Below are 20,935 nucleotides of genomic sequence, written 5' to 3' on the forward strand. Positions count from 1 at the left end.
AAGAGAAAAATTAAGTTTGATTTTGAACTGTAAATTTTTTATTTTGGAAAAAAAATTTTTTTTGGCTTAAAAAATGTTTCTCTCTCTCTCTCTCTAGAGACTACATCTCCAAAAATATTTATCCCTGTTGTTGAAACACCCATCTTATCTTAGAATGAGTCAACAGTATTTACAAAATGATCAGCAGACCACCATTGCTGGGAGGCAGAAAGTCCCAGAATGAAGAGTCCAGGCCGGCTCCGGCCATCCTGGACATTTGCAGGAAGGGCTCACCAGCAGTCCAACTGATGAAGTGTATATGTAAAATTAGTGCGGTATTTTAAAATATGGTACATATCGAAACTGCAACTTGATTTTGGATTGCTTATTTTTATGTGATAAAGGCATCAGTATCCATTTAAAAGAAGGAATACTTAAGTGCCTGTTTTACTGATGTAATAAAGTTACTTTTACACTGTTAGTGACTAATGGAATGTAAGTTATTTTCAGGGAAAAATAAAACAGTCAAACCTTAATCTGCGCTTCAGTAAAGAATGACAATGTACAGGCACATCTATGGCAAGTTAGACAATCCCCTCGAAATACTGGAAAATTCAAGTCACTTTATACGAGAAAGAAACATGAATGAAAATGGGAAATCCAGCTAAATACTACTACTACTACTAGTTCACTGCGTGAACATGAATTTGGTTCTAAATGTTGTCTCCTGGGAACGCGAGAAACCACAGGCTAAATCATTTGACTGTAACCTAACAATATTACTTGCTTTTAAGCATTTAATTTTTCTTCTCTAAGAGAGAAAAAGCAATATATCACCTTTGAAAGGTTTTTTTCTTTTTCCCTATAACTATTTATCAAAGAGAATGACAAATATAATAAACAAAATGACCAGGTATAAACAAGAGAAGGTTGGAAATAACAGAAAAATTCTGGAAGCATATTCATTATGTTTACTATAACATCAGCCTTCTTTTTTTTTTTTTTAAAGGTTTTTATTTATTTGTTAGAGAGAGAGAGAGATACAGAGCGCAAGCACAGGCAGACAGAGTGGCAGGCTAGAGGCAGAGGGAGAAGCAGGCTCCCTGCCAAGCAAGGAGCCCGATGTGGGACTCGATCCCAGGACGCTGGGATCATGACCTGAGCCGAAGGCAGCAGCTTAACCAACTGAGCCACCCAGGCGTCCCTAACATCAGCCTTCTAATGATTCAATTTCTCAGCCTGTCCAATGTGTAGGCCAGAGACAGTCACAAGGACAGCATCACCAAAACATAGTGAATTAATCATAAACTCTAAACAATATCATATATAAGATAATCATAGTTAATTAATGGAGATTTAATTATGGTATTTTTCCCTCTTTGGACTAACTCTTCTTCTCTTTTTTCTTTTATGTTCCATTTTATTATAGTCAGCATCACACTGCTATTCCTGCAAGTACTGAACAAGCATGGGATTTGAATATTACACTCCTAAATAAATGAATTGCTCAATTTCCTGTGACCATCTATACATACTCCATCTTCAAAAAGTGTATCAGTATTCTCTCATAAAGGAGATAGTGATCTTTTCTCCAACATGCATGACATTTCTGGACAAGACAACTGTGGCACCAGCACGTATTTCCATGAAGAAAAACTCTGCAGTTTTATGGCATTCATCATTTGACAAATGCAACTATTTTCCTTATCAATCAAGTCTTACTTAACTTTCTAGCAGTGACTGTGGAATCCTTGAGGGCCCATTACATTTCTGAAGAAGAAAGCTAAGATGAAGGACATGCCACTCCGAATTCATGTGCTACTTGGCCTAGCTATCACTACACTAGTACAAGCTGTAGATAAAAAAGCAGATTGCCCACAATTATGTACATGTGAAATCAGACCTTGGTTTACACCCAGATCCATTTATATGGAAGCATCTACAGTGGACTGTAATGATTTAGGTCTTTTAAATTTCCCAGCCAGATTGCCTGCTGACACACAGATTCTGCTCCTACAGACTAACAATATTGCAAAAATTGAATACTCCATAGACTTTCCAGTAAACCTCACCGGCCTGGACTTATCTCAAAACAATTTATCTTCAGTCACCAATATTAATGTAATAAAGATGCCTCAGCTTCTTTCTGTGTATTTAGAGGAAAACAAACTAACTGAGCTGCCTGAAAAATGTCTTTCTGGACTGAGCAACTTACAAGAACTCTATATTAATCACAACTTGCTTTCTACAATTTCACCCGGAGCCTTTATTGGCCTCCATAATCTTCTTCGACTTCATCTCAATTCAAATAGATTGCAGATGATCAACAGTAAGTGGTTTGATGCTCTTCCCAATCTGGAGATCCTGATGATTGGGGAAAATCCAATCATCAGAATCAAAGACATGAACTTTAAGCCGCTTATCAATCTTCGCAGCCTGGTTATAGCTGGTATAAACCTGACGGAAATACCAGATAATGCCTTGGCTGGACTTGAAAACTTAGAAAGCATCTCTTTTTATGACAACAGGCTTATTAAAGTGCCCCATGTTGCTCTCCAGAAAGCTATAAACCTCAAATTCTTGGATCTAAATAAAAATCCCATTAATAGAATACGGAGGGGTGATTTCAGCAATATGCTACACTTAAAAGAGTTGGGAATAAATAATATGCCTGAGCTGATTTCCATCGACAATCTTGCTGTGGATAACCTGCCAGATTTAAGAAAAATAGAAGCTACAAACAACCCACGGTTGTCTTACATTCACCCAAATGCATTTTTCAGGCTACCCAAGCTGGAATCACTGATGCTCAACAGCAACGCCCTTAGTGCCCTCTACCATGGTACAGTTGAGTCTCTGCCAAACCTCAAGGAGATCAGCATACACAGCAATCCCATCAGGTGTGACTGCGTCATCCGTTGGATTAATATGAACAAAACTAACATTCGATTCATGGAGCCAGACTCACTATTTTGTGTGGACCCACCTGAATTCCAAGGCCAAAATGTTCGGCAGGTGCATTTCAGGGAAATGATGGAAATCTGTCTCCCTCTTATAGCTCCTGAGAGCTTCCCTTCTAATCTGGATTTAGAATCTGGGAGCTATGTTTCCTTGCATTGCAGAGCTACTGCAGAGCCACAGCCTGAAATCTACTGGATAACACCTTCTGGTCAAAAACTCTTACCTAATACTCTGAAAGACAAGTTCTATGTCCATTCTGAAGGCACACTAGATATAAACGACATAACTCCAACAGAAGGGGGTCTATATACTTGTATAGCAACTAACCTGGTTGGTGCTGACTTGAAATCTGTTATGATCAAAGTAGATGGTTCTTTTCCCCAGGATAACAATGAATCCTTAAATATTAAAATAAAAGATGTTCAGGCCAATTCAGTTCTGGTGTCTTGGAAAGCAAGTTCTAAAATTCTCAAATCCAGTGTTAAGTGGACCGCCTTTGTCAAGACTGAACATTCCCAGGCTGCCCAGAGTGCCCGAATACCATCTGATATCAAGGTATATAATCTTACTCATTTGAACCCATCAACTGAGTACAGAATTTGTATTGATATCCCCACCATCTATCAAAAAACCAGAAAACAATGTGTAAATGTCACCACAAAAGGTGTGGACCCTGATCGAAAAGAATATGAAAAGAGTAACACCACAACCTTTATGGCCTGCCTTGGAGGCTTTCTGGGGATTATTGGTGTGATATGTCTTTTCAGTTGCCTCTCACAAGAAATGAACTGTGATGGCGGACATGGCTATATGAGGAAATACGTACAGAAACCAACCTTCACATTCAGTGAGCTTTACCCTCCTCTTATCAACCTCTGGGAAACAGGCAAAGAAAAAAGTACAGCACTGGAAGTGAAAGCAACTGTTATAGGTGTGCCAACAAATATGTCCTAAAAACAACTAACTAAACCTACTTCAAAGAAAAGCTAAGACTGCAGCTGTGCTTGAAAAATTTAAAAAAAAAAAAAAAAAGGCAGAGAAATACGGCTTTCTAGAAAGAAGTTTAAGCTTCACCAATGCTGCTCCAGACCAAGGGAAATATGTACAAGTTCAGCATTTTAATTAACTGGATTCAAAGGGTACTGTGGCAACCAAATAAAATAATTCCATTTTCTAGAACTTTCATGTAACTTTTATGTCTGGACTACAGTTAAAGTGGACAAAACATTTCTGTATTTTTTTTAAGTATATAAGAGTAGTTGAACTGAGCAATACCTCCTCCTGTGTTGTATTACACATATTAGCCACGAGTTTTTGCAGTGACTAGGTAACTTGAATTGACACGTGGTGTAATAAAATGGACAAATTCTGTAGAGTAGACACAGTGAGTATGTGGGCCTCTTTTCTAAGAAAAAAATACATTTTGGATTAAAATCAATTGCTTTTGTCTTGTTTTTGTTTCTAAATAAAGAATAATTTCTGGGAAATGTCATCTGATCAGGTATCATTTAAACGATATTTTTTAAAAGTGTTTTTCCATAATGAAATTTTGAATGCTAAGGCACTTTTTGGGTTCTGTAATTATATTTTTATAATGCACAAAAATGAATTTAGAGCACTTTATCTGTACTGAAAGGCAATAACAACACTCTATTTAACCCTTTATTGGCCAAAACAAATCCTCAAGGATATCATGCATTCAGTTAAATATTTTCTTAAAAAGCAGGTTTTAGAGCAGATTTAATTGGTAAGTTCACATAATGTAAATCCAATATCTGAGGAACTGGAAGTTTCATTTTAATAATTAGTAGTAGCTCAAATGTAAGCTGCTTGCTTTGCAGAAAATATTGCCAATTTTTGGTAGGATTTATGACTTAGGTCTACTTTTCAAATTTCTGATTCTGAACACCTGATGTGCTTCACTGCAGTAATAAGCAAATAATCTAATAATTTTCTGTGTTGCAAATCTAACAACCAAACATGTTTGACATGAACCCAAAAGAGAGAGGTTTTTATACTTATATAGCAGCTTAACCTAGTTGTGCTGACTTGAAGTCTGTTCTGATCAGACTGAATGATTCTTTTCCCCAGGATGACAACGAATTTTAGATTTTAGAAGACTAGGATTTTCCAAGATTAGAATTTTAAAATTTTACTTTAAACATATTGGATTATTAGTAGAATAAGTTTATCAGGTTCAATTTTATAAAATTTGGCCTTTTATTTGGTTCACCCCCATATAAAAATGACATAAATCAGATAATTCCAGAGTTTAATAAAAATTTGAGAGCAAAGTTTTGATAATACAAGAAAAAGCTTCTAAGACTAATTTAGAGGAAAAGAGGGGCATCTGGGTGGCACAATCAACTGGACATCTGACTCTTTGTTTTGGCTCAGGTCATGAACTCAGGATTGTGATATCAAGCCCCACATCAGCTCTGAACTCAGTGCAGAGTCTGCTTAAGTTTCTCTCTCCCTCTCCCCTCCTCACCACACACATGTTCTCCCTCTCCCTCCCCTCTCCCTCTGTCTCTCTCCCCCTCAAAAAAATAAACTTTTTTAAAAAGAAAAGAAAAATATTAAGTGTAGTTCTCTATGCCTATATTTAAAACACCTAAAAAAACACAGCTTAAAAAATGAGGATCACTGAAGTGACAAAAACATTGCTAAATAAAGAATCTAAAATAAGAAATATAAATATTTCACTTGGAGAAAATAATGAAAATCTTTTAGGGTTTTAAGTCATATTTCCAAACAAAAACCTACAGTCCTGCAAAATAAATATATTTGTGAACAAAAAAAATCCTGAAATAATAAAAAATCATCTAAGATAATAAGCCATACTTTTTATAGGCAAATCACTTATCTCTACAAAGCTAAAAGGCTTCTACATTAATTGCTGTTGTGCCTGCTCATAATCAAGTGTTTAACTTTTCTTACAATAACTTGCTGCATGTTATCAACATGTCACTGGCCTGTAAACATTTCCAGCACTGTAGTCATACCAATTTATTTGTTAATGTAGACATTTGCTTTTATGGTAGTTTTGACAGCTTCTAATTAAATCCTGCTGTTTTTGACAATCTGGAAGGTAATTGTTATGAACTCTTTAAAACAAAAGGACAAACTGTGTTAATTTTAACACATCCAAAATATCAAACTTGCTAATTCAGTGTGTTTCCCAAACAAAAATTATACACTCTGATGAATCACTATCACCCAGAGGCTGACATTAGAATTTATCAATAAGACATGCTCATACATCATGAGATGTTTCAGCACCCTGGACAGAGCTTTTTAGAGCCAGGCTATTTGTCAAAAATATAGGAGCTGAAATATGACCTATTAGGAGGCAGGTATTGCATAGGTCAGCAAAAACTTGCTCAGGTATCTTGTATGCTTCTTTTGAACCTACCTGCCTGAAGGACTATAACAAACAGTGTAGAGCTTAAAATGCACTTCAAGCTATATTTTTCTCAGAAAAATCACCTAACAGTGGACACTGAAATGAAGTATTTTTGTTACAGCCAAATAAATACAGATGCTCAAAGCAAATCATGATTCTATTTACTTGCTTAAAATTTCATCTAAATTGCCAATAAGAGCAAAAAGACATTTGCTTCAATAATAAGAATGTATTTCATACTCCCTATGTTATATTCTAAGCCTCACATAAAATTAAGCACTAGTCCAAGTACTCAAACCATATAACCTACAATTTGGTGATACCATACAGATGCAATGGCAAACTTTACCTATAAAAAAAATGAAACTCTGAAGTTTTACCACTGTGAATGTCAACTGATCTTCTCACCTTGTATGGAGAAAACATTTTTCACAAAAATGATTTTAAAAATATTATATATTTTCTAATTTATACTATATAATAAAATTCAAATTTTCTGAAAATAAGCATGTCTAGTTGAATACAAATAATGTATTAAAAAAAGCAAAATGTGTCATAGTCAGTAAAGCCAACCAACAATATGCTGCCAGTCATGTGCTATTTTGCCTAGAAAAGAAATGAAATCCATTATTGGTACATATATCTATCTTTTGATACTTGTTTCCATTCTTAAAATTTAATTCTAATTAGATAAAAAGTTTTTAAGCAAAATTACATATCAGAAAGCATAAGTTTAAAATTATCATTCCTTAGTCTATTTACTTAACTATACTTTCTTTGGTTACTTCCAATAAATATTTACTGCATGACTATTACTCACTGGAAAAACAGAAGTGAACAGGACAAATTTTTCACCATTAAAGGGCTTATATTCTACCGGATTACATGCTGGTTATGTATCATTGCTTTCACAAGTATGTGTTAACGATGTTCTCTGGAGGGTTCTTCCCAGTGTCAATACATACTTTTACAGAATGATAACACTCAAAAAAAAAAAAAATCAGTTTTTTTTTTTTAAATCTAAAAGGGTTTTACTTGTATTGATATAAGAACTTAATTCAAATTTATTATGGATTTTAACACAGACACACATACACTCACACACAAATACCAGCCTAATACTATCCTTAAACTGGTTAAATCAAGAGGCATGTCTACTTACTATGAAGGAAAACCTTAAAATTTCATAGATTAGCCTTTCATATGAAAAATCAGAAGTGATAGGTGAATAACAAAGAAAGCCAATAATAAAAAACTAAAAGTTTAAAAAGATATGTTTGCTAAAGAAAGGGAGAACTGCAATGAAATATCCTCACAACCATCATCAAGTATCAGAAAAAAAAACAAAATCCCCATTGCATATGTCACTATTAAACAGCATCTTCAGGATTATCCCAATGTTGGCAGTCTAGGAGATAGTTAATAGTAAATAGTGATTAAATTGTGGCTACATTTTCTTTGATCCAATCTCAATCTCTCCCACTCTCTCTCTCTCCCTCTCCCCTCCCTTTCCATAATGAATTATAGCAAATAAGTAAAAGTTTTTTTAAGCATATACTTGCCAGATATGATTACTATATTGAACAACCCAAATGGTCATAAACTACAATGATCTTCTTCTCTACCACGTTATCAGATGATAATATTCTCACTCTTAGTTCTACAACCGTACACTCTATCATTTTACCCTGACTAATGCATTGCTAACTAGGTCGTTGCTTGGGATCATGTCAATATTTTAGTGGAATGAAAGAACCATGCCTAGAATCAAGATGCTATAATCAGCACCATGGAGCTCAGGAAAAAGAAAGAAACTAATTGGGCTTTCAACACAATAGTGACTGCTTTTGTGTGTTCATTTGTAAAATGAGGACTCCATCTGTTATTAATGGTGACCACTACTTTGATTTACCTTATTCCTCTGAAGCAAGGGAAAAATAAAAACACTATTTGTTCACAAAATCACAAAAAATCAGAGTTCATTCTGAAAGTCATAATACACATATTCAACCCTAAGAAAAGTAATTTAAAGATAAATGTTTCAAAAAGAATATTCCAGTGAAATATAGATTATTTCCCTAATCTGGCTTAAATATTTTATTAATAACATCACAGACCTGCTCTTGAATTGACTAGTAAGCATTCAGCATGCTCAGGTAAGAAGATCATATGAAATGGAATACAATTCCTTTTTATTCCGAGTGAAAACAGACAAGTCCACAGAGATTTGAATTTACTACTCTGGTTCACTTTACATGCACATCAGAGGGCTCCTAAAGCTATGTTTGAAATAAGCCATACAGTTAATACCAACTAAGGGATTAGATACATCAAAGATATATCAATACAACTTTCTCCTAAGAGTCAGCTGAGGTATTCAAATAGGTAATACATTCAGAGCAAATTTCATATATGATTTCAAAATTATTGTCGAGTGGCCCAAAGTAACAAAGCATAGCACAGAGAGTTATGGTTGACCTTGGAAAGTATTTCAGGAGAATGAACTATAATAGAATTCAAAGACCTCATGGTACTTTCTGTGCTTATATTTGTTTTTTCTGACTCTAATATATCATCAAAAAAACTAATTGTACTATATGACCAATGTAAGGAAAATCCAGCTTCTCATTAAAACATATGGTTCAGTGTCTGAAGTTATTGATTCAAAATCCAATTGCAATATCCATTTATAATGTTTACTAGCCACTGGACAAATAACAGAGAAAGCTTGGGACATAAATTGACTATCCTAATCCTAGCATTGAGAGAATGAAAGTATTAAAAAAACAACAAAAAAACCTCCCTGTCATTTGTGGTACCAGATTCAGAGCTAGTAAAGAGAAATGGTTCTTAAACCATGACAGTTATCAATATTAAAGCAATATGGCCAAACACACCAAAAGAGTTCTTCAAAAGAATATTTTATAAAGGTGAAATTTATTATGAGAATTCAGATCCAAGTCAGATACCTCTGTTAAGCATTCTTTTTATAATAGTTGCAGACACAAGTCACATACTCAATAAAGAACATGAAAACATATCTCCAAAAGAACCTTCAGCCTTCTAAGGTCCCCTTCCCTATTTACCAGTTGGTTAATCAATAAGCCAACATTCATGCATGTAATTTTCATATTAAATTAATTATTTTATCAGATTTTAAAAAACATTTACAACAGAATGTATCAATTTATATAATTATGTGATTTTAACTACCCAATTCAAACCACTGAGCTTAAAAATAAAACAATGATGGCTATTTTTATCCATTAAAAATAATGGATATGATAGAGGAAAGGTATAAGTATAGAAGGAAAGAAAACATTCATTCCTTCTTACTAACGAAATCTTTATTAATAAAAATAATAGATTGCACTGAAAAGAGGAACTACACCAAAACAACTGTGTGAAGGTAACAGTAATTAGGGTTCTGTCCAATGGATTATGTGTGTCTCAGTCCAGGCTCAGTCCTGAAGTGGTATTATGGTGCTTCAGATATTTTCCTGGCACATAAAATGCAGCAATGAATAAATACATTATGACTATATTATTATAGTTGAATAAATATGCATTAATATATACTCGAGTTGCAAGATAAAAATAGGAAGTAAGAAGAGAAACATTCACTGAATCCTGAGCATGTGTTCAACAAATGATTTGCTATGGTCTTAAGAAATCCACTTGAGATCTAAAAGGAGAAGAAATGTGGGAAAATGAACATTTACCATCTTAGCATGTCAGGCATACTGAAGAACGTGCTTTATCTCTCTCTCTCTCTCTCTCTCTCTATATATATATATATATATATATATATGAGAATTCTCATATATATATAAATGAATCTATATATGAATATATATGTGTATATATGTTAATATACATATATTTTTAAAATTAATTGTTCCAATTCCAAATGATATGCCCCCACTTTGGTTATTTTGAAATGAATCATTGGTATGGTAGAATTCCTTCTGAGGACTGGTATTTGGAAAATAATAGTAGCAAAATTCCTAAACAGAAAAGCAAGATGTGGCCCATGTTTTCATTCATATATGAATCTTATCCATGCATACTTCATTTAGTGAGGATCTACTAAGTGCTAGCCACAATATTATCTACTAGAGAATCACTATGACTGTGACAGACAAATTCCTTGACATGATAAACATTTATCATCTACAGGTAGATAACCACAAATGAATCTAGTAATTGCAATACAGATTAATAAAAATAGGTAGGCATGGGGATAACTTACATATATTTGGGGGACACGTTATTATAAGAGGGCCCAGAAAGGGTTCTAACAAGTAAGACTGTCTTTACACAAACTCTCAATTAAAGAGCAAAGAAATGCAGAGAGCAGGCTAGGGGCAGTGTGAAAGTGACAACATGCAGAAGACTTTGAACAGGATCAGGGTACTGAGAAACTGAAAGCTCTGAGGATGGAAAAAGCTGGAGCTGGACTTCAGAAAGAAAAATGGAAAGATGAGTTAAAAAAAAAATCAAACTTTAATTTGTTGCTAACAAATAATCTGGTGGACACTAATATCCAAGGGAAAATGACAAGGTCAGATTTAAAACACCAGGACTAATTGATAAGGCTACAAATACTAATTCTCCATCTTTCAATCCTGTCTCTCTCTGTAGTCATGCCCTAGTCTCCGGTGCTATCTCTAGTCCTCCATAGCTGAACACATGAGAAATGAGAAATGAAAAAGGAACTGGATATAAACACAGTCTATACAATACCCTCTCAGGCAGGCCTTCCCTAATCTGAAACACATACTCAACACCCTCGCAAGCATATACTCAGGTGCACACCCTTCATGTGTGGGATTAGCAGAGTCCATTACCTGCAAGTTATTCTCATTTCAGATTTTTTAAAAATACATCTGCCATGAAACCAACAGAAGATCAAAATGTCATTACAGCTCCTCATTCTCTCCTCAAAAGGCAGATCAATAAAAGAGACCATAGGTGTTTTGAGAAGTTTTATACATAAAAACCCAAAGGTGATATAAAATTAAGGTCTACGTCTTTGATTTTAAGACTGTTCTAGTTCCATTTTCATTGCCAACTGTATTTCTCTTTCAGAAGTTTCACAAATATGTGACAAACTTTAATAAGTATGAGTATAAAAATAGACGTAGGAACCAGGGGTAAAAAATACTGTGTTTCACTTATCTGGACTATGTTTTCTGCAAGACCAGAAACAGTTCTAATGAGATCTCACAGGTATCACTTTCCTCAGATAATAGAAAAAAATTGTCCTGTATTATATGTCTCTAAGTGAGAACTTGAACTCAAAATAACTTAAAATAGGAAAGATATTTGTAGAAATACTGACTCACTCAAATCGGACACTCATTCTAGATTTTCTCTGCTTTCTCACCACTGTACTCCTCAAGAAGAAAGGTTTTATCAAGATTGTCTAATCTAAATATATAGGTTTTCAGAGTAAAGAAGTACGTTGTAGCACAATGATTTAAAGTGCGACTTTGAAGACGTATTTAAAAATTAACAGAGGAGCTACACATTAAAAGACATAACAAACAGAATGTAACATAATATAAGAGATAAACATTAGCATAAACATTTATAGATACTCCTGCTATTAAATTTTCTCAGCAGTCTTCTGAGAGAACTGTGATAAGCAGATTATTAAATTAGTTATTTTTCAATTCTTCAATATCTTGTTTGAAATGTTGGAGACTGTCACCTGAAACCACAGGGGCAATTCCAAACAGAATATAAACTGGGTAAAAGCACATCTCTACTTTCTCAAGATATTTAAAATGCCATTGTTGAGGTACCTGGGTGGTTCAATTGGTTAAGCAACTGCCTTCAGCTTAGGTCATGATCCTGGGGTCCCAGAATTAAGTCCCCCATCAGGCTCCTTGCCCAGCAGGGAGTCTGCTTCTCCCAAGACCTTCCCCCATCTCATGCTCACTCGTGCTCTCTCTCTTAAGTAAGTAATTAAATAAATAATAACATATTTTTTAAAAATTTTAATAAAATAAAATGAAATGCCAGTGTCTGAGTATGCCCAGAAAAACTTGTACAGTATCCTGCTGCTAGCTGCTAATTTGTGGAGAGGGTGCCAGCTCACATGGCAGGTATGTCTGTTTCATTTCACTCTGGGAGAGATAATAGAGAAGAGCCAGGGAGCTTTTAGACAAAATGATTACCAAATAAGTGTAATGACAGAGTGGTCTTTATTTTATTGATAAGAGTAACTCTTCCCCCAGCCAAGACCATGGTAGTCAGTCTACTGTTTGTTAGAGTGAATATTTAAATCACCAGATAAGAATATGTATGTTATGGGGCACCTCAGTGGCTCAGTGGATTAAGCCTCTGTCTTCAGCTAAGGTCATGATCCCAGGGTCCTGAGATTGAGCCCCGCATCAGACTCCCTGCTCAGTGGGGAGCCTGTTTCCCTCTTTCTCTTTCTGCTGCCTATCTGCCTACTCATGATCTCTGTCAAATAAATAAATAAAATCTTATTAAAAAAAGAATATGTATGTCACATTCAAACTCTCATCTCATTGTTGAAACAATGTTTGAACTTCACTGAAACCAGAAGATACAAAATACTAGAAAATCTGAGATCAGAAGCCCTAGACTTTGGAACTGAAATGAAAATCTTAAACTTATGAGGATGTTATAAAATTTTACTGATTATATATCTGTAAAGTATGTCTGAAGGTATAAGACATTTTCAAACACATTATAGCTGGCACTTGAATATATTACCCATAACTACCATGTGATGTCAGAAAAATTATGCTAACCTACCTTGATGAATTATTGGTCATGAGGAAGAAGGTATCAAATAAAATTATCATCAGGCAAATTTTCAAACCCGCTGAATCTTTCCTCTGCTCCAAAGTAAGCACTATCAAATATGTGTGGATGACTTTCCCAGTGGCAACAGGCTTATCAATAAAGATTGTTAATACATTGGGAATAGACAACCCTGTGATCTTTAAATAATCTGACTTCAGAAAGGAGCTTTTATATTAAACCTCTCCTAGAATTCTCCTTGACTTAAAATTCTAAGCATATCATCAGGATGTCACATTATCCCTTTAAAATACAATATTTTAAAAACATAATTGTATATTATCTTAATATATTTTATAACACATAATTATATAATATCAAGAAACTACAGGAAAGAGAGCCTCACAATCTGCATGTCTACCATATATGCTCTCACAAAAGCCTGCCATTTTGCCCTCTACAATATCTGACTCTATGACCTTCACTTTTGGTCCTGGCTACAGCTGCCCAGACTTAAAAAGTGGCAAAGACATCCAAACTCGGAATGAAAGAAGACTTCAGTGCTCACCCCATCACTTCACCAAACCCCCAAATCCCCTAACAAAATGGTTAAGAGATGTTACCATCCTCTACTAGATCAGTTGCTTATACATCAGCCTATTACATTTTTCAACACTCTGAGAGTAAACAGATGTTCCTCTCATGTTAAACTGAGCATTTCCCTCTTTCTAATCTACCAGTTTTATTTTAGGAAACAAAAAGAGAAAAGAATAAATATAATGTATGTACCATGGGACAACCCTACAATTTCACTATGCCATCATGCCCCTATGTCTTTGTTCCACACTGAAGAAATCCATGTCCTTAACATAATTCCAGTCATTCTTCTCTGGAAATGATCCAAGTCATTGAAGTCTCAAAATAAAGGTCTAGAAACAGAATGCAACCCTCCAGGTATGCTAAACTCTTAACCTCTTTATTAGGTTGAGAAGCAATGTTAATCAAATTCTTCCACTATTTTCGAGTGAAAACAGTCAACTCTAGGCAGACGAAAGTCAATAAATATACTTGATGTCAAATCTTGTGGCTAGCAACATAACCAATATCACCATCACCAGGATTAAATAAATACTAAGTCCTGGAATACATAAAAATTCCTTTAACCTCTATGAGGAAGATCTAACAATAGTATATTTTATATTACAGGTGAGAAATTTTAGGTTTAGAAAGTTTAAGTAACTTACCAAAACTTCACAAGTTAGTTTTTATGGGCAGTGATGAAAGGGATTTAGACTTTCTAAAAGTAAATTGATTGGTTGTTAGCTTACTGAAGCCTACAGTAAACCTTAGTGTGGGAGGCCACAATAAGGCTTGAGACAAGGAACAAACCAGGCCCTGACTTGTGCCTCCTTTAAAGTCCGAATAACCTAACAAAAGGTTTAGGATGGGAAAAGTTGAGTAGCACTGAGAAAGGGTCTGTGTTATGTGTTGTGTGCTCGCGTACGTGACTTCTCACACGCTTGCTGAACAACTGAGAACAATTCGGTTGGGGTCAAAAGTTCGTTGCTGGTCCTTGCTGCCCTAGTACTGCAAGTACTGCTCATGAATTACTTTCAGGTTGGCTGTATCAATACAGAACAATTGTACTAGCATCAGCTGTTTGGCGTCACGAGGTCAGCTTATAGTTAAATGTGAACCTTATTATGGGAACTCGTGGTTGTTTAACTGGACACAGGTGTATTGTTTCTCCTATCACTATATATATGGCCTTAATGCTTTGAATAAACTTAGCACTGTTAGACATCCTCCTCAGAGCTCCTCCTGCCCCCATCTCTTTGTCTCTTAATTTCTTTTCACCATTCTCTTACCCTCACATTCCTGGTCGATTTGTCATGCTGGCTGCGACACCTTGGAATTTATCTTATGAACTAATACGACCTCTTAGGTAAAGGTCATTCAGCAGGCAGTAGGAGTGGGCCTTATGGCAACTTTATTAGCCTCAGAAGTTATCATTACAGCAGAGAATTAAGAATCTCTATAGTTGGGGTGCCTGGGTGGCTCAGTGGGGTAAGCCGCTGCCTTCGGCTCAGGTCATGATCTCAGGGTCCTGGGATCAAGTCCCGCATCAGGCTCTCTGCTCGGCAGGAAGCCTGCTTCCCTCTCTCTCTCTCTCTCTCTGCCAGCCTCTCTACCTACCTGTGATCTCTCTCTGTCAAATAAATAAAATAAAATCTTTTTAAAAAAAAGAATCTCTATAGTTAACAATCATATTTTCTTGATTATTTACTTTCTCAAGTAAAACCTGCCTCAAACTAAGAACAAGAAAAGATAAGCAGAGCCATCTTTGACATCATAATCATTAGAGAAATCCACAGAGCTACAAGGCTTTCAGTCACAACCAGAAAGACAACACCAGCTAATCAAAAAGAAAACTGATTAGAGGTATTCCCATATATCCTGGTATATCTCCTGGTACAATTTAACTTAATGACACTAGTCAGTCCTCACTAGGAGTTAATAGCATGCTGAGGAAAGGGTATAGATGAGAATAACTGAAGCTTGTTTTCATTTAGCTACTTGGCTTTTGAACTTGGTTTAAACTGTCCTCCATATCCAAATAAGTATGAGGGCAACACACACACACACACACACACACAAAATTGAAGCTTCATGACAAAGAATGTCAGCCTATTCTGGACAATGTAAACCGGTAGTATCTATTCTATTCTAGTTCTTTTTGAATGGTGGATGATATTAATTGATTTCATTAATACGAGTAAGTCAGGATCTGCCATTTGGAAAACACGGAGCACCTACTAGTACAGCCACAGTCAGAAAGAAAGCACGAGTCAAGAAATGAATGCGGAAGTGCCAATTCTCTCCTCTCTTTTGTCTGTATCAGTTCAAAGCTTAATACTGTTTCTTTTTACTCCAGGAGAATAATGGAAAGGAAAAGGGAAGAAAAGATGACAATAGTAAGTGACAAAATGGTCCTGTGTGAAGGAACAGAAGAAGGTCAGCATGCCATGTACACACTGAGGCTTGGGATTGCTGCATAACGTGCCCAAAAGAATTGGTTGGGACTAAAACCCTAATCTGTATGACTCCAAAGTTCCTAGTTTTTTTCATAGGTTAGAGAACGGACTACAGGAATACAATTAATATGTCTAAAATATATCTGTCTAAAGATATCATACTAAAAACCTCTCAAAGGAGAGGGGGGAAAGAGTCTTAAAGTAATTAAATCAGTAAATTTTCAGATAAACTCCCTCTAGATTTCTAAGTAAGAACATCAACTAGTAGATTACATGGCTTTCAACTAGAAATGTTTTCCTGAGTTTCATTTAAAGAAAGAAGTGAACAGGCTGCTATAAGAAAGTAGCTCACAGCCTTCTTCCCTATGTCTCTGTGCCTCTATGCCCAAATCTTCTTCTGCTCTCTCTTATAAAGGCACCAGTCATTGGACTGATTCTAGTATAACCTCATTTTAATCTGATTAAATCTGATCCTACTTCAAAATGAGGTCACATTCACAGGTACTGGGGTTAGGACTTGACTACCTCTCTTCTGGGGACACACTTTAACCCACTACAAGCAGAAAGAAAAACAGAAGTTGAGGATGTCAACTATACAGTTCTAGTCAAGTTGGAATGTTGTGAAGATACGCTGGCTTGGTTCAACTTCTAGTAGCAGCAGAGTACGGGTAGAACAGTGTCAAATCCTCTCCAACTCAATTCTTTGATAACATTTACAATGGTATAACAGAAATGCAAACAAACATAAAGTAAAATTAATTTTCAAGAAGAGTTCGTTCTACATGCAATTTATACTAACTATCATGCTGGAAGAGCCATTCAGATGCCTTAGGAAAAAAAAATTTTTTTCTGTTTGAAGTTAAGAATTTCTTAATCAATGTTTATTTAGTTGCTTTTGATTCATTTCACCATTTCCTAATGATTGCAAAAAAAAGATGTCAAGCCAAAATTACAACTTTCTATTATGCAAAATAAAACTTATACAGAACACTGGCATATTGCTTTATATACTTAGGAAGATCAATTTTTTTTTTTATTTCACACTTTCAGACCACATTGCTAAAGTAAGAAAAGGCAAATGTAATCAAGCTTGATAAGCCAAGAAGCCAAGCAAATGATAGGAAAAAAAAATAATTTTATTTGAAGGATAAAGACATTAAATTATCACCTAAATGTTATGAATGATAAAAAGCACAGAGTCAAAAGCAGTTCAGTTTTCTTAAAACCAAGTGCTATTTCAACAGCTTTACCAAAGAACAAAAATCAGTGTTGAATTTTTGTGCAAGCTTTAATACAAATAAGAAATTATACTTAAAATAAAATCTTGCTTCAAAATACAGTTGGAATACAGATGGATTTGCTACACTCTTGTATAAAGCTCCTTTAAAATACAGAAAGTTATCTCATTCATTCTTTTCGGTATATTTGGTGGATGTGGATAATGTCCTATTGCCTATTGCCTTTGTTCTACTGTAGGAAACAAGATCCCTCCAGCTAAAGGTTTTCCTCTGCTTTTATCTGTTCAGCAGTAGCACAACAAGGATGACAGTCTCATAAAGAAAAAAGTGAAGGTACTCAGTCTGTCCAATGAATTGGCAACCCTCCAGCAGGGGTACGTTGAGCCTCACATTAACTCTTGGGGCCACAGGACCAAAGTAAGAAGGAAACAGTGTGCCTTTCTCTTTAGCTGTGGTACCTACTTTTATGACACAGGCAGTATAATTCATTGTTTCTTATTTAACCGTTTAACCCGTCTTAAATTTTAATAGCCAACCACAAACAAACAGCATAACTTGTTTCAAGTTAGCTGTAATTTATAGATACAATCCTGCGAAATGACTTACGATAAATTAAAACAGTCCTTTGAGAAAAGTGGAACACAGCTAAAAAAAGATTAGAGATAAGGTTCTACCAACATATACTCCTCTTGTTTTTTAATTCATCTCAAGTCATATTCCATTCTTACAAACCAAAAAGTATAGTTAGTTGCTTTGCCAATGAAGAATGCCAAAAATTTTGCGGTCACTTGCTTGAAATAGCCTACCATTTGTGCATCTTCAGATAATATAACTTGTAAAACACTTTAAGGCAAAAGACAACTGTCTGCATCTACATTTTAGGGAATAAAATATTGAACATTATGATGCATTCAAATACCACAAATACAGCAGAAAAAAACACTGCTAAGTATTTTTTAGTTAATATGATCTTTAAAAAAATTGTCACTACTAATACCCTTATTTAAAATTCTTTATGGCTATTGTGACAATAAAGGAACAAACGAACAAATACTATATCCATTTGATGTCAAGTATTTTAGCAACAAATAAGCCAAGGATAAACCTGAAATCTTTATATTTGCCCTATTTACATTGTACGCTGAAGAAAAGTTGTTGGAACTGAGCTAATAAAAGACTAAACTAAGACACAATTTTACTGCTCAGGAATCTCAGTGGCACCATTACCCAGGGGCAAAAATCCTAAATGATTCTATGAACAGGTAATAAACTAGAACCATGGCCAGAGGCTAAGAAATCGAAATATTAGAAGCTTCAGGATATACAAAGATAGACCAGATATGCACTTTCCCTGCGAGGGTTTAAAGAATTCTGTATGGTTGGGAAAATTATGCAGAAGGAAAGAAATAAGGAATACTGGAGCAATTAAGTAGCTTCCAGATACATTTTGTAAGAATTCCAGATAATAGTAATTAACCTGATCCTGATACACAAGTTAATTATCTCCCCTATCTAGAAAGTTGTTCTTTTTATAACAGAAGATAAACAAAATCATCTTTTTTAGAACAAAAATAGCAATAACTTTCTATTTTCTAAAATAGAAAATACATTTTGCTCTGAATTAAAAACCTATTTTGAACTAGGAAAAGAAATCAGCTATCAAGATATATTTCACCTGCTGATAATGTGGTTCACTTCACAATTCCCTGGGAGGGGGGAGCGGGGAAGGGGGTAAGTTAGGATAATTCTTTCCCTGGTAAGATCACCTTATGCTGTTGGCATCACCTCTTCTTCAAAAACTGAGATTCTCATTTTATTTCTATAGTGCCTCACCTATATGAACCCCAGTTACAATTACATTTCAATTTCCTAATTACATTGTTTCCTTGGAATATAATGAACAGGAGTAGGGGGGAAGGGGTAGGGAGCAGAAAAGAAAGACATAAACAGAGCAAATTGATCCCCAAAATTTCAGATACAAGAGACTAAAAGGCAAGATAAGAAAAAAGATACAAACAGAATTGGGGCAAGAGAAAGAAGTGGGGAGAGAGACAGACTGAGATTCAGGGGGATTTAAGAGAATGAAGCTCCATGTCTACTTGAATGAACTGATAGCTTATTTGCTCTCTCCTAGTTTGGGTCTATTATCACCTGTCCCCTACTGTCCTTTAAAAATTGGTTGGCAAAGACAGATATGACATTAAGCAGCAATGACCTGGCTAATATGAACCTTTTGGACAGGATCATGTATTCCTGAGCCCTGGTGAATCAATACTAGATATTTTCTCCTTGCACATTCAACGTGTAGGGTTCGGAAAGATGATGAAATTCAAAGTGATAGCTATGCGCCCTTCAAAAACACAGTACTTCATTTAATGTTTGCTGTTGAACAAACTAAAAAAAATTTGCAACACAAATAATGGGAAAGCTAAAAAACTGTAACTGGCAAGGGTTAAATAAGTTAACAGGGCCAAGGTATTTTGGCCAGATGGCTTTTTGCAATTTTGGAAATATCTGAACTTTTCACAAATGTCACAGGGTGTAAGAATTGAAAACTATTTCCATCTGCCTCAACTATAAGAACTATTGCTCCTCATTCATGTTTATGGCAATTCCATGCTGTTCTCCAAGTTATTAAAACTGTTTGGCTGCTTGAGAAGAAAAATTGCCTATTTTTCACCGACAAGTGTGAAGCCACTTAGGTAAGTGCCAGAGTGACAAAGCAAAGCAAAAATTAATACCGTTGACAGACCTGCTAGAAAAAGTCTCTTCTTGTCCACCATGCTCACAGCAGAGGAAAATATCAGTGACCTGCCTTTTGGAACTTGAATAATGAAATGGTATCAGAATCATGGAATATTATACCTCTTTTAACTGAAAAATACATGCCTAGCTGGTGGCAGAATAGGACTAGTGCTCAGATTGCTACTGTTAATCTGACAGTCTCTACACTATACCTCAATATCCATAAATTTGGGCATGGTTAGAACTGGGAGATAGTACAGAGAGACAACTAACATTAACTCGGCTATTATTTCTGGCTGTTGTCACCACTTTCCATACCTATACCACTGATATTAACACTAAAGTCTTAGATAAAATTTGCTGACTAAAAATAATACTATGAAGAACAAGAATTTCATTTTCTTATACCTCTCTACATTTTCCCTCCCATGCTTTCCTCACAATATAATTTTATCAACTTTAAAACAATTTTTATTTTCTTAATTTTTTAAAGATTTTATTTATTTATTTGACACAGAGAGAGAGAGAGATCACAGGTAGGCAGAGAGGCAGGTGGTGGTGGGGGGGGAACCAGGCTCCCTGATGAGCAGAGATCCCCACGCAGGGCTCGATTTCAGGACCCTGAGATCATGACCTGAGCTGAAGGCAGAGGCTTTAACCCACTGAGCCACTCAGGTGCCCCTAAAACAATTTTTAAAAGACTTATTTATCTGAGAGACAGAGAAAGGGCAGCAGGGGGAGGGGTAAAGTCACAGAGAGAGAGAGAATCTCAAGCAGACTCCCCCTGAGTT

The 20,935-nt window shown here is 35.4% G+C and overlaps 2 protein-coding genes across 4 annotated transcripts in view; one reads left to right on the forward strand and one right to left on the reverse strand.

Moving 5' to 3' along the window:
- LRRN3 (leucine rich repeat neuronal 3) overlaps positions 1–4,427 on the forward strand; it is a 36,519-nt gene extending 32,092 nt beyond the window's left edge. The window contains exon 2 of the mRNA XM_004741946.3: positions 1,409–4,427. Coding sequence (XP_004742003.1) covers positions 1,768–3,894 — 2,127 coding nt within the window. The 5' untranslated portion in view covers positions 1,409–1,767 and the 3' untranslated portion in view covers positions 3,895–4,427. The remainder of the gene's footprint in view (positions 1–1,408) is intronic.
- Positions 1–20,935, reverse strand: part of IMMP2L (inner mitochondrial membrane peptidase subunit 2) — an 860,599-nt gene that overhangs the window by 449,015 nt on the left and 390,649 nt on the right. The gene's annotated exons all lie outside the window — the stretch shown is intronic.

The sequence above is a fragment of the Mustela putorius genome, unplaced genomic scaffold (genome assembly GCF_011764305.1).
Source record: "Mustela putorius furo isolate JIRA1106 unplaced genomic scaffold, ASM1176430v1.1 tig00003845_pilon_pilon_pilon, whole genome shotgun sequence".
Classification (NCBI taxonomy): domain Eukaryota; kingdom Metazoa; phylum Chordata; class Mammalia; order Carnivora; family Mustelidae; genus Mustela; species Mustela putorius.